The sequence below is a fragment of the Rissa tridactyla genome, chromosome 10 (assembly GCF_028500815.1).
Source record: "Rissa tridactyla isolate bRisTri1 chromosome 10, bRisTri1.patW.cur.20221130, whole genome shotgun sequence".
NCBI classification, from domain to species: domain Eukaryota; kingdom Metazoa; phylum Chordata; class Aves; order Charadriiformes; family Laridae; genus Rissa; species Rissa tridactyla.
Genome location: NC_071475.1, coordinates 8667767 through 8684178, shown reverse-complemented (window position 1 = coordinate 8684178; position 16412 = coordinate 8667767). Strand labels below are relative to the sequence as shown.

At 47.0% G+C, this 16412-nt stretch overlaps 1 protein-coding gene across 5 annotated transcripts in view; it reads left to right on the top strand.

Moving 5' to 3' along the window:
- Positions 1-16412, top strand: part of ADAMTS9 (ADAM metallopeptidase with thrombospondin type 1 motif 9) — an 87387-nt gene that overhangs the window by 1260 nt on the left and 69715 nt on the right. For 3 of the 5 annotated variants that reach the window (XR_008468683.1, XM_054216096.1, XM_054216095.1), the window contains exons 3-6: positions 1193-1355; positions 14694-14980; positions 15936-16019; positions 16122-16243. Coding sequence is in view for 4 of the 5 variants with exons in the window: in XM_054216096.1 (XP_054072071.1) it covers positions 1193-1355; positions 14694-14980; positions 15936-16019; positions 16122-16243 (656 nt within the window). In the remaining variant the exon portion in view is untranslated. Of the gene's footprint in view, positions 1-86; positions 570-1192; positions 1356-2683; positions 2818-14693; positions 14981-15935; positions 16020-16121; positions 16244-16412 lie in introns of those variants that run through there. The other 2 variants (XM_054216098.1, XM_054216099.1) reach the window with 2 other exon arrangements.

Sequence of the window (16412 nt, the reverse complement as noted above, 5' to 3'; positions counted from 1 at the left end):
AGCCGCGGGGCGCCGGGGCGGAAGCGCGGAGGAGGAGGAGGAGCAGAGGGAGGGAGGGTGGGCAGAGGGATGGGGACGGCCCTTGCGCCCGCCCCCCCGGCTGCGGGATGGGGCTGGCGGCTCCGGCTCGCCCCGGTCGGAGGTTTCTCCCACCCCGCTTTTATTACTCTGTCGGGTTCCGGCAGTGGGGGGGAATCCCCTCCTGCTCTGCCGGTTTTGGGGGGAAAAACTGCCACCCAGCGGGCGCAGACCCTGGGCACCGACACCCTCCTGCCCCCGGGGGGCCGACGAGGGCTGCAAAGGGATGGCTGAGTCTCCCCAGCTGCGCTGGCCCCGGAGCCCTCCTGCACCTCGGGGCGGGGGCACGGCCCGAGGAGAGCTGAGGGCAGGTTTCGTGGCAGCCCCTCTGCCATCCTGGTGCCCTTCTGTGCAGGGGGACATTGGCGAAGGGAGGAACAGAGGCTCCCAGCAGGGCTGACCCTTTCAACTGCCCTGGTGCCTTCCAGCACCGCGGGGTGCCCATCCCAGGTGCTCCTCAGGAGGTCTGTCTGGTCCAGGAGCTCTCTTGGGTGAGTGTATTCACCCAGGCTAGTGCACGTGTGTGTGGCTGGGCAGGCCTTCCTCCTAGTTACTGGTTCTGCTTCCCAGTCTAGGATGGCTGCAGGATCTTTTTTGCCGTGGATATCTTTTATTTACCCTCTGAATCCCTCATTCTTAGTCATGTGCAACTAGGAGCATCAGTGTCTTCTCATAAGCAGGGATTTCACTGGCTGGCCACCTTCTTCTGGCCCTTACATGTGGGTTTAAAGCTTATTTCGGGGCGAGCTGCTGTATGACACCATCACGGCATGATGGGGTTGCACTGAGGTCTCCAGCACGCTGCAGCACCATCTCCCCCCTGGGCAGGGGTGGCTTGGGAAATGTCACTGGCATAGGGACAGGGTCTAGCAGACATCCCTGTCTCGTGCTCCCTGCCTATGGATCAGTAATTTGCTTTCCGTTAAGTGCATCCCAGCGTGGGCGTGAGTGGTGCAATGGGAACTGGAGCTCCAGCCTTTGCCTTTGCAGGGGTTGCTGCAGAACCAGGCACTCGTGCAGCTCCCTTGTTGACCACTCATTTTGTTGGGTTGTCCTGCTCCATGGATCGTCATCGCCTGAAGCTGACCGCCTGTTCCTCTCTGGTCTCTCTCAGCTAGGCACATTCAAGTCTGACGACGGGGACTATTTTGTAGAGCCGCTACTATCACTCGAAGAACAGGAGTATGAAGAAGAGCACAATAAACCACATTTAGTCTACAGACACCGGACACCTCCAACCAACTCTTCAGGGGACAGGCAGACTTGCGATACTCCAGGTACTCATTTTGTTGCTGCCCTTGGTGACTTGGCACTTCTGAAAGGGAACTAATTTGTAGTAATTAATAGGTTTGTGTGGGGCAGAAGGGATGTGGAGTTGAGGGACCTCTCTAGAAATGGTACCGCGTGCACTAGGTCCAGGCTTGCGGTGGTACTGCTGTCCTGAAGAGACGTGGTGCGCCTGTGCTTTCTAGTAATCAGTTAGAAGGAAGTTGCGGTCGGGAAAAATCTTATGGTTTTCATTTCATCCCTGCTGTAAGGCTGGCAAGAGATCCTTTGGGCTGTCTTGCCTTAAATATCCCATGAACCTTTAAACTTGCTTTCTTCTAATTGTAATTCCTAACTATCCTAATCTGATCTTCTCTCTGTCTGAAATTGTTTCTGTCTTTTAAATGACATCCTTCTGTCCTAGCCTTGCTGTGCTCCTGGTCTTCCTTCCTTGAATCTGGTTGTGAGTTGCAATGTCTTCTGTCTTTCTAGTGGAAATGAGAAAGAAGGTCCTAACACCAACCCTGACAGTTGCTCCCTTATTAATCGCTTTTCTATGGTTCATTTTCAAAGGCTTTTTTTTTTTCCTCGTGGCCCTTCCTCCACCAGCACCATCTCCCTGACCTCCTTGTTCCCTCTTTCTAGTCTTTGCACATATGAAAGAGCACAAGCCTTTTTATCTCCCCTTCACGTGCCTTGGTGAGCAACAGCCTTGCTCCTACTGTCCCTATTATCTGCAGTGGCCTCCTGCTGCTCTCTGCCTCCTTGACTTCCTGATTTTCACAACTAATCCTCTCCTTTGGCAGCAAATACCTAAGTTCTCTCTGAAGAAGCTTATCCTTCGGTCTCCTGTTTCACCTGCTGTTTTGTCCTCCTCCTTTGGCCTGCAGCTAGATCTACAGGAGCTTTAAAACCAAAACAGAGTAGACCTTGACTGGCTTCCCTCGCGCAGGCTGCAAGCCGCTCGCGTGCTGCAAAGTAGGTGGAGTTGCTCAGGGAGTAGAGGTACCACTGAAGGAGAAGCATGGTGCCAAACTTAGACTGCATTTAGCACGCGTGACTCGTTTGGCACCCGTAACTGTGGATCGCGGCCATGCAGTTGAGCTGTCGGTCTGTTCGGCTTGCACTGATCACGTGCTGAGTCAGAAGATGCTCTGGTGCTCTGTGACCAGCCAGAGCTGAGGCACTAGCAACGTGTGTTTCTTCTAGAAGACATGTGGACACGTGTCCACATGCAAACATACGCGCTGGGGGACAATGGTACCTCTCCCAAGGCTGTCGTTGCGTGTTCTTCCAAGGGTTGCTGCTGGACTATGCCATTCTGGTTTCTCTCTTCCAGCTGTTTCTGCTCCCTTCTTTGAGATCAGATGCAGGAGACTCAGAACAGTTGGAAAGAAACACGGAATCTGGCACATTGCATCAGTAGCCCTTGGAGGAACGGAGCAGCAGATCACAGGACTCATTGAATCAAAGGTAGCTGGGAGGGCTCTGACATTCACTTGTGGTCTTTACTCTGTGCCGTTATAACAGTCTGCTGTATTTCACCCCGCTGTATCATAGCTTCCATTTAGGGTATTATTCTTACGGATCTTGATTCACAGGAATAATACTCTGTCCGTGATATTACCTAAGCGGTGTATCTCTTTCTCCTCTTTTCCAACACACTTTACCTCTTGCTCGTCTTTATTTCCTTGCTCTTCTCAGTTGCTTCGTGTAGCGGAGGGAGGAGGTCCCACCTCTCAAATACAGGCTTAAGGGTTCCAGATAGGTGTGACAGTCTTACTTGTCCTCCTGTCCTCTTCCCCTTCATCTCCCCCTCTCCCTTTTACTGTTGTCCAAGTTTTTGAAAGGGAATGATGCTTTGGTGAACAAGTCTTGGTCACTTCAATTAAGGAGTAAGCGCGTGGCAGCTTGGGCATTGCTGAACCTTGGTGTTCCCCCTGGAGTTATGTCTGGTGGAGAGAAAGTATCTCACGTGTCTTTGGAGCAGAGGGGAAAACACAAAATCTAGCAGCACTCACTGTTTTGGAAGGGGCGCATCTGTCACTCCTTCCAGAGAAGAATGGTTTCGGAAGAATTTGGGAGTTTATTATAGTTGTAGGGTGTTGTGTGAATCCAGTCTTTGGTCAGCAGAATGTGTGAAAAGGTGCGTGTGTGTTGCAGGCTTCTGGCAGGGATTGAAATTTGCTCAAAAAGGAAATTATTGCGAGGGAAATCTTGAGCACACACCCTGCAGTGAGCAAGGGAGCCCACGTTGCCGGGTAGTGGTGCTATTAAGAATGGCTTTTCTGATAGTCGTCTTCCTGGAAATGATTAATAAGCAATGTACTGGTGTGCCCTTGCCATGATGATGTAATTATAGACTTCTTGCAGTATCCAGGAACAGTTTCCCTTGTGAGTTGACTGACAGATTGAGTAAAAGCTTTCATTTCCAGCAGCCTCCCTGGTGTTACTTTTAGTTTTCAGCGTCCTTGGGTCAGCTTAGAAAAACAGGTATTTGATTTTGTTAAGTTTTAATTAGCAGTTTCTGAAAACAGTTTTAGGTCCTCTGCCATACAAGATACTCTGCAGATGTTCTGAAAAAAGCCCGTTCTCCTCTGAACGCTGATGGATATCGAATGCAAGCTGTGCTCTGCACATGAACTTTCGTAGCACAGCACCGGGGTCTCCTGGCAATGCACTTCAGCCGTCTGGCACATAGCTCAACCGCCGCAATAAAAACTTTTGACGAAGTTTTCCTTGGGGTAACGGGTTAATGTAGTTTCAGTCATAGGAAATGGTGCAATTTCTCCTCCTTCCCTTCTTTTAGTTAGTACCGTGAATCAATTTGTCATCTGGTCCGAGGATCTGGCAGAATAATTAGTTGTGTTTTACTGAATAGCCCTGACGGGATGAAGACTTGGCCAGGCTGACAGCGTGATGTCACTAGGTGCAGCACCGCTACCACCCATCGCTTCACGATAGCGAGCTCTTCCGATCCAAATTATTAAATATCCGCTTTTTTGAGGTGGAGGAGGAAGAGAAAAGAAATTCTGATCCTAAAAAAAGAAAAAAAGGAAGTGGCTCATTGCGAAGCTGGAGAGCGGAGCTTTCCTGCGCCCCGCAGAGGAACAATCTGACTCCGATGATAAAAGGCGCATAGCTGCATCCTGCGGTGCCACGGGGAGCTGCGTCCGCCGTGCCGGCAGCCTTTGGGAGGCAGCAGCTCTCCGACCCCCCTGTCCCAGTCTGACCTCCCACCAGGAGCAGAGCAGCGAGCCCTACCTGCTGGTTTCCATGTGAAACCCCAAAGGTTTGGTCTTGCAGAGAGATGTCTGGCTCCAGAAGCCAACAGGACACTGCTTCTGCTCGTCACCTAAATAAACCACCTCAGGCCACCTCTTGCTCTGTGTCCCTTTCTGCTGCCTCTCCTTTCCCTCACGTTTACCGTGTTTTTATGTCATTGATACGTTTCTATGTATATTTTGGTTGTTGGCTTCTCTGGAGCTCTTTTCTTCCAGTTTTGTTGGGTTTTGTGATAGCTTTAGCCTTTTACTGAATCTCACCCAATGATTCTGCCTGTTGGCCACCCCTTGTTCTGAGGCAGTTGTGGCCTCCACCTGCCTGGTGGCACCAAGCCACAATTGCCCTGTGGCCATGAGTATAAACACAAGAGTTGGGCTTTCTCATCTTCCCACTTCTGCTGCGTGTTCAGCTATTTATTGCTCCAAACTTTGGAAGTTCCTGGCAACTTTTACTGTGACCCCAGTGCAGGATTCCCAAATTAACTCCTTTGGGCAGCTCCTTCGTTGTTCCCACTGCGTTCGCTGTGCTCTCCTGATCTGTGCTTCATTTTTCCTTCCCAGCTTCGTTGGTTAAGTACCTCCCTGGTTTTGCTTTGTCTTTCATAATTCTTTTATATTTAAGACCCATCTGTGGCTGAGATGAATAGATGAAGGACTGAATATATAGTGAGCGCTAGTTGTTCCCGTGACTTGCTGCTGGTCAGCCATGCTCATCCTGGTGTTAGACATAGGCTCTGGAGCCGCGTGTGAGGATCTCGCACAAAGTCCGGGCTCCTTAATGAGAGCGCTTAAAGCGGGAATATCTACCACGGGCAAAACTCCTCATGCAGAAGCAGCAATAACACTCTGATGGTGCCAAACTAGTAGGAAGATGATTAGAGCTTTTTCTGTTTCTGGAGGAGAGCCAAGGGGCTGTAGCCAGCAAAGAGGCCTTCCAGCAATTTGTGCTGTGGTGGTGAGATTTTTGGAAGCGGGCTCAGAGGAGTGCAGGACAGAGCAGATCTTACCTGCGCGGAGCTGGCTGTGTCCCCACCCGCTGCCGGCGGAGGTGGGAAAACCCGGTGACTCAGCTGCTTGAGGTTGCTTTCCAAAAACCAGCAAGCACTACCAGCCTGGAGGCTTAGCACGTCCCAGTACCTGCCAGAAATGGACGCAGAAGGGTCTCAAATTTGCAACTGGGTCTTTGGTTGCAAAGTGTTAAAGCAGTTGGACTACTCAGGAGGCAGCACATATGCAGCCAGGCACAGCAGCTCCGAAACGGCAAGGCCCATGTACTCGTCCAGGTCAGGAGGAGAAAAGAAGTTGTGTGTGTCTAAGCTGTGTTGAGAAGGTTGATATAAAAAGCACAAGGCAAATCGGCAGCCTGAACCAAGTCTTGCCACCGAGCTAGCGTGACACAGGCATAATCAGTAATATGTCACTGATTTTTCAGTTGCATTAATGAGTAATTTGTAATAGATTACCCTTTCATAGTAACTTTAACAAGCCTTCCCGCTGAACGTGACACTGGGGAAACACCAGAGCAGAGGAGTGCAGCCCTGTGTCTTGAGCAAGCCAATTCCTGGTGCTGCCAGCTTGATGATTACGATCCTGTTCTCATATGATAATTAGCACCAGCCTGCTCAGCCCTTGCAGATGTTTGTCACCTTTCCCATGCCACCCAGCTGCACGGGAAGTCATTGGTGAACCCACAGCACAAGCAGGAGATGGTCCTACCACGACATTGCCACCTGCTTGGGAAGGAGAGGCCAGGTTGGGGTTGCCAGGGTGTGAGTTTGTTAATGTGTTGTGACCGGGGAGGTGACCTGGGGGAGGATGTATTGCGGGTCTGGCACCATGGCTAAAGCCTCACTTTGTCCCTTTCCATGTAATGTGGTCTCTCGTCGGCACAGGGGGGTGGTGAGCTCTTGCCTCTGCCTGAGCTGCGGTTCCAGGTGTTTACCCAGTGTTAGAATTAGCAATGGTGAGAAAACGGGGTTAAACAGGCCAGAGGTGGAAAATTTCACACTCATCCTACAGACAATTTATGTGCGTCACATTCTTATTTTATAGCTGTTTTGAGGCAGAAGCTTTGAACGCCTTTTCCACAGAACTCGATGTTTGCACTCTTGTGAGTGGCCCGTGGTGAAATCCCAGATCCTTTGCAGTCAAGCTGTTGGTCTAGAGCTCTTTTGTGTGTTTGCAGTTTCTTTTGGACTATTTGTCTTGCTTCCAACTGTGACCTTATTTCAGTTTTCAACTCCTTCATCCAGCAGAATTTCACATTCTAGGTGTCTGGTTTCCAGGCAGGTCTTCAGGCAAATTCTGTACTCCTGGGTCTCACGTAACCGTGGCGTTGCAGAAGATCTGCAGGGAGGTTTTCCTAAGCCTTTGCTTCCAGGTTGAGCAATCCTTGAGCTCTTTCAAAAGTCTGTTTAAGCTGTCAGCTTTGCTTTTGGCCTCAGGGTAAAGCATTGACTTGGTTCTTTCCCTCAGAAAAGTTTCTCATCTTAAGGAAGCGAAGTGTAATTCATAGTCAGATAGTAATTATTTCAGGTTTCCTTCCCTCCCAAAAACAGCAAACGAGAGAGTTACGTCACAAGTCCCATATGCTAATGTAATTAGTGCTATTTCTGGCTTCCTGTTGAGGTAATAGCACAGTAACAGCCAACAGCCAAGTTGGTCAAATGGGCCTGGGATGTCAAATACAAGCTTTTCCCATACTGAGTTGGGAAAGGGATCTGGCTGTAGTGTTTGTGCTATCTTGCTGTGGTATTGGCAAATGAAATAAGGTATTACGCTAACTTTAGTTAAAAAAAATTGATCGCAGCCAATGATACAGATCCCATAATTGCGCTTTTGTGCGAAAATTTCTCAATGTGAGTTAGAAGCAAGGCGCACGCATTTTGTTGTTGTTAGTACTGAAAACGTATCAAGCATCTGTCTGGCAAGGAAGTTTAATTCCTTAACAGTGGAAGACTAAGATTGTGAGTAAACAAATTATTATTGATTTGCAACTTAGACATGGTAAGTGAACAGAGTTAAATTATTTTCCTGGAATCAAATTGGACATACTTGCAATTTTGCATCTACTTTTACATCACTTGTGCGGATACCTGCTGGAGAAGGGCAGGTGGGAGAAGCCGGGAGGTATCACTTTGGTATTTTCCGTCTCTACCCCAGGGCATATAGTAATGAAAACAAACAGGCTGACTATCCTGTGACTTCTCTTCCCACGTGCCTGTATTGGCATTACCAGCATCGTGGTGTCCAATTGGTAGGCAGTTTCTTCCTAATGGGAGATTTTTTTCTCATCTTTTGCCGAGCATCAGTACAAAGGTGTGGTGATCTCAGTGTTGTTCTTGGCCTGGTGCCTCAGAGGTATCACTAGACATGAGTGGGGATAACGTGTTGGCCTACTTGTGACTGTTATGCATTGAAAGTTGGCATTAAGAGCAAGCAAACGAGCAGTTTGAGTGCTCAGGTGCCTTGCAAGGCAGAAGTCAGGTTCAGCAAGGGCAACCACGAGACCTCTGCAGGCAAATAGGTTCCATTAGCCCGGGCAGCGCAGAAGGCAGTGGCCCTGGCTATTTTCCCGATGTATGTCAATGTGCCCGTGGTATATTTGTACCCGTTTGACCCACAGCCTGGCTCAGCTGTGCGTCTACTCATAGGTGAAACACCGGGATGTACTTCAGCAAACTGCCCAGCCCCTTGCAGCGTCAGGATGGTTTTCAAGGGTGTTTTGCCATGGTTTTTTTTCAGTCATTCTACAGGGCTAGTTTATTTTCTTCCCGAACCAATGGATTACAGATACCTTAAACTATTTTTGTACCAATTCAATGGTGCTTTTGTGCCTTGCAGTTCTGAGATGCAGCTATTTAGTTATTCTGTTTGTAAGGTGATGTTGAATCATTTTCCGCCACATGCTCAACTCATGTGTTACTACTATCTGCTTTCTTAAGGAGGCAATTTATTGTTTTGTTCATTAATCTAGTTTCTGTCTACTGTGCAAAATTGGTAGCTTTCACGTACAACTTTTTACCTTAGGCAGCAAAAAAAATTCTTTAAAGCTGGAATGCATTCTCACATACATCATCAGGAAAGGAAGCGTCTAAAGTATGTGTGGTCTTTGGTGTTCGCATGGGAGAAAAATAGAGAATATTTTCTTACTAAGGGAAGTCGATTGGTGCTAACTGCAAGTCAGTAGTTCTCAAGCATTCTGGTTCAAGCAGCAGGGAGAAAGGCAGGATCACCCCAAAAGATGTAGCTGGGTTCAGCATCACCTTGAGCTTTGGCATCTCCAAGGCTGGAGACTCTATAGCCAAAGCCACCACAGGCCACAGTGGGTGAGTGGAGGTGGGACTGCTGATTTTTGTATCGGTGATGCTTTGTGATAGTCTAAACTGCTCATGGCTCTATAGCGTTGCTTGCTGGTCTTAGAGAATTTTCAGGTATTACAAACAAATTTCAGGCTCCAGGCTTGATGCGGGGGACTGACTTTAGCAGCAGGTGTTTCTGGACGTGGACCTTTCTGGGGATCTGAACGTTGCTCCAGTTGGGCACCTGGGAGTAAAGTGTATGTGCAAAATTCAAAGTGAAGGAAGGCAAGAAAAATAATAAGCAGGTGCACCTGGGTCGTGAGGGCTTATGATCCATTCGTGCAAAAGTTTCTTTTAGTAGCAAAGAAAGCTTTTTTGTAGAAGCCTAATATTTTGATTCTCCTGGAACAGTTTGGGAGAGAACTCTTTTGAGCCCAGGTTGTTTCCTAATTCAAAGGGAAGTATGGACAACAAAGGGAAAACTAAAATTTCGCTCCTTTGTGTGGCCCTAATAGTGGCGCCTGTGAAACGTCTGATATTTTACTGCATTTTCAATAGTTCCAACTATGAAAGTTTGATCTCTTGCATTTTTGTCCAGCTCTTGCCAATTAAAGTTGAAACTCCAGTTGATCTCTGTCAGTTAAGTAAGTTCAGATTAATTTGATTTTGAACACTTTGGTTTGCAGATTAGAAAACTCAGGCAAACTTTCATTTTCACCCTTAGTGCAGAATATCTTTCTCTTTGGATCCTGTCTGGCCCGTATCCTTCGTTTCCTTTCTGAAAGTCATTGATCTCGCTTCTATCCATAAAGCCTATTTTCCCTTTCTAGCTGTAGCAGCAGCTCTGGTTGCATAGTCAAGGAGCTACCCAGAGGGAAGGCAGGACCGGTCCTGCTCATTGGAGTGGTCACCTCAGTGTGGTCCAGAGCAAGGCACTGCTCCCCTGGTGCATCAGCATCCCTGGCTGTTGTCTGAGCAGGACGAGAAGCTGCCGGCAGCGAAGGGGTGTTCAGCTCTGGGTTATGCTGGCCACAACAGCACGGTCACAGTAACAGAGGGGAGAATTTGGCCTCATGCAAATTCATCTGAGACATATGTGTAGATATATTGAAAGATATAAAGCTGATATAAAAGAGATTGATGTTTCCCCGCCCAGGGAAGTTGTGGTGCCCAGAGAAGCTGCGGATGCCCCATCCCTGGAGGTGTTCAAGGCCAGGCTGGATGGGCTTTGAGCAGCCTGGTCTGGTGGGAGGTGTCCCTGCCCAGGGCAGAGGGGTGGAACTAGATGGGCTTTAAGGTCCCTTCCAACCCAAACCATTCTACGATTCTATGATGTAGAATTAAAACAGACCCAGGGCTAGAAAAATCCTTTGGTCCAGCTTAGGATGCATTTAAAGAGGAGGCAGTTTCCATCCCATATCCTGGCAAGAAGAGCCTAAAAATATGGTTTGGTTCCAGTTAGCCTGACTTCGGCGTGAAGAAAATCCGTTCTGCCTCTCGCCTCTCTTTTCCAAGTGATGGCAGCCACTTCAGTGATTGCTGTTGTACCAGCTACAGGCAGCAAATTTGGGCCAACTGACTGTAGCCAGAGCTTGTACCGAACCGTTTGGGCAGGGATTGCTGCCATGGCTCCTGCTTGAGTCGAGGGAGGCAGGTCCTGCGCCGGCTGCCTGCCTGGAGGGAGCTCAGCTGCATCTTGATCTGCTTTTATGGAGGTGTGCAATAAATTGTTAACTTCCAAATGATAGTTTTATCATCTGCGCAGCTGGATCAGAGCAGGTCTAGGAATGTTATGGGCCAACCACTGAGGAGCAAATTTTGTGTTAAAAATCCTAGGTCACACACTCAGAAAACATACAATAGTAAGTCGGTTTGAAAGGATCGTGCCCCTTTTCTAGCAAGGAGAGGTTGTCACTCTTGCTATCTCAAGAAATGATTATTTTTTCTCCTCTCTTGCTCTCTCTCTTTTACTTTTTTTTTTTACCTTTTTTTTTTTCCTCCTGCTATGTGAGCTCTCATGAACTTGGAGCTGAACTGGAACTGCTTGCATTGTCACACGTCTTATTTAATTGTACAAATTGCCTTCTATTCCAAGGACAAGTTAATGGAGAAATGGAAAGGATTAGAACTGTTGGGATAAGCGATCACTCTTTCTTTTAATTTCTGGTTTTAGCATAACAATAGCTACTATTTCAAAAGCAGTCCCTGGCTCCTCTGCCCTGTCACCCTTTCATGCAGGCAAAGTGCTCGTGTAGGGCCTGAGTCTCCCCTGCTCTCTCCCTTGGGACAGATCCAAAAGTCCATTAATCGGCAGGAATCATCCATAAATCAGCTCAGTGGGCTCTGGGCTGAGGCTTCTTGTGCAAGCAAAAATAAATGGCACGGGTGGGAAGATGCCATCAGGAAGGAATATCCCGGTCACGGGGTTGGGTCTCCTTTTTAAGTCCCACATAACAAAGAAGAAACCAAGCGGAAAAAAATCAACATACACCTCCAGGTCTGTCTAAAGACAGCGCACACACCAGAGACTGTCTTAGTAAAGCAATCAGTAAAATGGACGTTATTCCAGCAGCCTTTTAGCCACCTCTTAAATTAATATTAACTGTTGAATCAGTGCATAGGCTCACCTAGTATTTGAATTATTGATCTGGAGTTTGCGTGGTTTGAAAGTGTTTGTCTATTCATTGGCGTTTGTTGTTTTTTTTTCTGCAAATTAAAGAAAATGTTTTGTTACTTAAACCTATCCAATTACTGCCATGTGTAGGTAGATGTTTTTCAGGTCATTTGCAAAGACTGAGAGCTTGCCAAGCAAACCATTTTCCTTACTGATTTCTGTTAACATATTAACACAATAGGAAAAAAAAAAAAAAGAAAAACGCAAAACCAGGTGGAAAAATATCAGACCCTTTTTTGGCGTTGTGTGTGGCAGTAGGAAGCTGTTGCTGTAAAATTTCCGTTTTCTTGTGTAACGTAAGAGATTTTTCCCTTCTGCTCGATTAAATATCAGCATCCTGCACCATTCAGTCGGAGCATTTCTGTTGCGTCCATTGTAACGGAGCAAGCGAGATATCAACAGCATCAGGCACACGGAGTACTGGCAGTGCCTGTGCGCGACTCCCATTAACGCTGGTGGGGGTTTTATGGATGGGTTGAGAGCAGGGCACTGCCATTAGTGTTTAATTTTTTACAGGTGCATGTGCACCACCTCTGAGTGTAGTTATATGCCAGAACGATGGGTGAAGATAACAGTTCACTACTATCAAAGTCCAGGACTGGCTTTACACGCGATGCATCCCCACTCTCACGTGCTTGGTTTCACAGTAACTAGGCTGGCAAACATACTATACGCAGCTTGTCCAAATAGCATGCAGTAAGTGTTGGAGTGACTTCACACCCGGAAAAAAATATGTTGGGTTTTGAAGGGATGATTTGACTGTCTTGATTTGTGTGCTGGATGGGGGAAGTACGCCGATACTGTGCCCTTGGCGGTGTTAGGTTAATGATTGGATTTGATGATCTTAAGGGTCTTTTCCAACCTAAATGATTCTGTGACGCTGTGCCAGATCTCTGCAGTAGAAAGGAAGGTAGTTTTTCCTGTGTGCTGGGTGTACCTGGCCGTGCTGGGCTCTGGTACCCCTGCGTGGTGGGTCAGGTCGGGGCTCTCTGAACCAGACCTGGCATTTCATGTGGACTCCACTGGTTTTTGGGTGGAATTTGCTTTTAAGCATGTGACAACACTAGCTGCAGGATTTCAGTGCAAGCCAGAGGAATGTGATTAGCAACTTTTCAACATCTTCTGTATAACAGGTGCTTCTTCAGAGAATCCTTTGCATTGCCGCCTCCTCCTGCCATCTAACCTCCCTCTGTGAGGCTGGCTGAAAGAGAAGATGCCTGAGAGCCCCGTGGTCCTGTTTGGGGCTTTGCAGAGCCGTGGCGGTGGATGGCGCAGAGCTCTGCCTTCGCTCTGCAGCCTTGCCTTCAGCCTCGCTCAAGCCCTGTCGAGCATCTCCCCATCCTTAATGCGTTTTTCCTTGTGAACACCTGCTTCTTCTGGAAGTTAGCTATTTAAAAAGGAAATTTAAGTGACTGGCTGAAGGTGCAGAGAGGAGGGGAACTGGCTGAAGGGCTGAGGTTTGCACTTTCTCCTCCGGCTGGTCTTCCTCTCACCTTTAGGTTATTTGTATGCATAGTTGGCTTCCCGGGCTGATCGGCACTGAAGGAGTCGGGATAATGTCACAGTTGCCCACGAAGCCGTGCCAGCGTGAGAGCACAACCTTGCCAACACAAGGGCATTGATTAGTGCAGAGGAACTAGGGCAATCCAATTATAACCACAAATGCCATTGGCTTTCTCGAATTCTTACTCAAATAACTGCGGAGTCTCTGCTGTATTAAGGTGGTCTGGACTATATCAAGAAAGGGGAATTCATAGGGCTTAGGTAGGGCAGAGTAAACAGAGTTTAATTCTTTAAATATTCTATTGCCTATTTACACGTAGGGCAAAAAGATAGCATTTTTCAGATGTGTAGAAGCTGACCAACCCCCTTTGCCTGTCTTGATATTAGAAAATGTATTCTGTTTTGGTTTTTTTTTTTTTTGAAATTATTACAAAATAACCTAAGAGGAAACTACACAGGAAAAATAGCTAAGAAGTTTCCTATCATTTCAATCTTGTTTGAGCATTGAATATTCCTTTGTTCCCTAATATTATGCTTCCTCTAACCTACTCAGTAGGTCAGATAAGGAAACATGATATTTTTCACCACCATGACGAAATTAAACTAAAGCTACAAAGAGCGTGAGGGTTGTAGCCTGGAGTCTTAGATGAGTAGTTCAGATCTGGCTTTATATTAAATGCAGAAGCGAACAGTCTCTCATGGATGAATCGCATTCAATTAGCTTCTTCCTATGATGAACTGATTAAAAATTAAGTGGCATCAAATAAGACTGATTTTGCTCTTACACTTAAATAATGCTATAATTACATACTAATCAGATGGTAAATCTTAATTGTACACGTTCCATATGTTTTATTTGCCTGTTCTCCCACTTCACTTTGTCGTCTTTGTATCAGCATGGAGTATATTTTCAGGCTGCTTTTATGTTTGGCCTAATTGAATATCAAAAGCAGTATATGTGAAACTTCCTGAATTCTATTCTTTAGCCAGTGGCAGCTGTTGCTATTAGATGACCTTTACCATTCCCGTAGCACAGAATAATAAAGGGAGGGGGGGAATTGAAGCCCAGCCATGTTATTGTTAGAGACAGAAATAAATCATATATAATTGCTTCGCTATGAAGGCCAAATCCTGCCGTCCTTCATGCCTGAGTTAGAAATACAGGATTTGGACCTTTGTTTCCTGTGGTTTCCTGGCCACCTTGGACGTGCCCAGAATCCTCACGCTGCTGCTGCGGTGGCTAATTACCATCACGGGGCTCAGACGGAGTTAAACTGAACTGCAGCCCCGGCTCCGTCCCTCCTGCGCGGGCAAGGAGATGGCCCTGCTGCAGGAAAGCCTTTACGTGAATGTCCGCCCTTAAGTGCCGTTGGATTCCAAAACATTACTTTAAAAATTAAGGAAAGCCTTAGATGTTGGTTTACATGGCGGGCTTCCACATAGTCCTGGTTTGCTTAGCTGTTTGGAACAAGCCTGCTTATAACTCTTGGTTGAAGTAGATCGTTATTTTGACATAACGTGCATATGGTGTTAACTCTATTCACTCCAGAACGTACTTTACGTTTTTTCTCTGCTTTTTAATCACAGATCACGAACACAGTCACAAAAAGAACAAGCGGAAACACTGGAGAAGACAGTGGGCAGAAAGCAGCTTGTTATCTGACATGGAGATGTTGAAACACAGCCTGGAAGTGAATTCATTTTCTGCAGATAGCAACAAGACGGGGAACATGAGTGAAAAGAAGAGCCACAGAAGAACAAAGCGGTTTCTCTCCTACCCTCGGTTTGTGGAGGTGATGGTGGTGGCTGACAGCAGGATGGTCGCCTACCATGGAGCTAATCTACAGCACTATGTCTTAACGTTGATGTCAATAGTGAGTATTCAACTACGGGGAGTAGATTCATCCATGGATCATTGTCTAGCGGTCACAGAGTCTCCTTTTCTGTTGTGTTCTTATGTGATACCATCATTTTGCCTTGGCCAGTCATGGAGATAATGTTGGTAAAACTTAGCTGGGGAGCATCGGTTGGAGCCGTCTTCTTCCCAGACCCATCACATTTCCCATAACCCTTCCCACACCTCTCCCATCCAGCTTTTCAAACCCCAAGCAGCACATGAAGCGTCGCTGCTCCTTTACTCCACACGCTGTACTCTTCTTTTTATTTAGGCCCATGTGAAATAGCAGCTGAATTTAAAAGGTGCTTTGGGGACTGTGCCTTCCAAGGGGCTGATGCTAGTAGGTTTTGCAGTTGCACGGCTTTCCCTGCTGTTGCAAGGAGAAGGAGCCTATGGTCACCTTCATCCTTAGCGTAGTGCTAGGGTTGGCTTTCCAGGCTGAGGACAAGCATTTTAGTAGCTACTGGTATTAGGATGCAGTAGTGTAGTCAACAAACAGGCAGCTCTGTAGATGCCTAGTGTCCGGAAGTGAGTATTCGGCGTAGTTGTGTCACTGGAGGGGCTTCACCCTATTCGAGGGTAGAAGTGCAGGTCTAAAAACGTCCATGGCAAAATGAGGCACTTAAGAGAACAAGTTGCTTTTGACAGTCTTGGTCGGTGGTCATTGTATCTCAGAGCAGAATCGTCCCGTAATTTGGTGAAATGTGTGTTACAGCAAAAGCAAATGGTGGTTTTCTGTGACTCCAGCAGGTTTATTTCATTCTAAAATTGCACTACTGGCAGGAGGTCTCTCCAAGTAGCATCAGAGCGCTGAGTGGGGCAGAAGAGCGGCTCAGGAGAAACAGTTGCAAAATGGAAAACATGCGTGTATTGTCTTATTGGTTTTTTCCTTCAATGTTAGCACTAATTCTGAGTATTTCTTTTTGAAACAGGTGGCTTCTATCTACAAAGACCCAAGCATTGGAAATTTAATTAATATTGTTATTGTGAAATTGGTCGTGATACATAATGAACAGGTAATGGAAGTGGTTTTCTTCTCCTTCTGTTTGACGTTGGCATTTGTAGCGAGCATTGCAATGAATGATTAAAATACCTGCTTTCCGTCTGTTGCTTATTAGGATGGTCCTGCAATATCTTACAATGCCCAGACAACATTAAAAAACTTTTGCCAGTGGCAGCAATCCCAGAACCACCCTGAAGGAAGTCACCTTCAACACGATACAGCCGTGCTTGTTACCAGGTATGGTGAATATTCTCATAAGAGCTGTAGCGAGTCGCGTGTCAGAGGCTGTGAGCGTGGGATGTACGCAACTACGGGAAATGTTCGGCTTTTGATGTGGCTGTAATGACATTTGCAATTGTGGGAGCAGTGTAACTGTGAGCAGATCCGGGATAATGTTTCCACCATG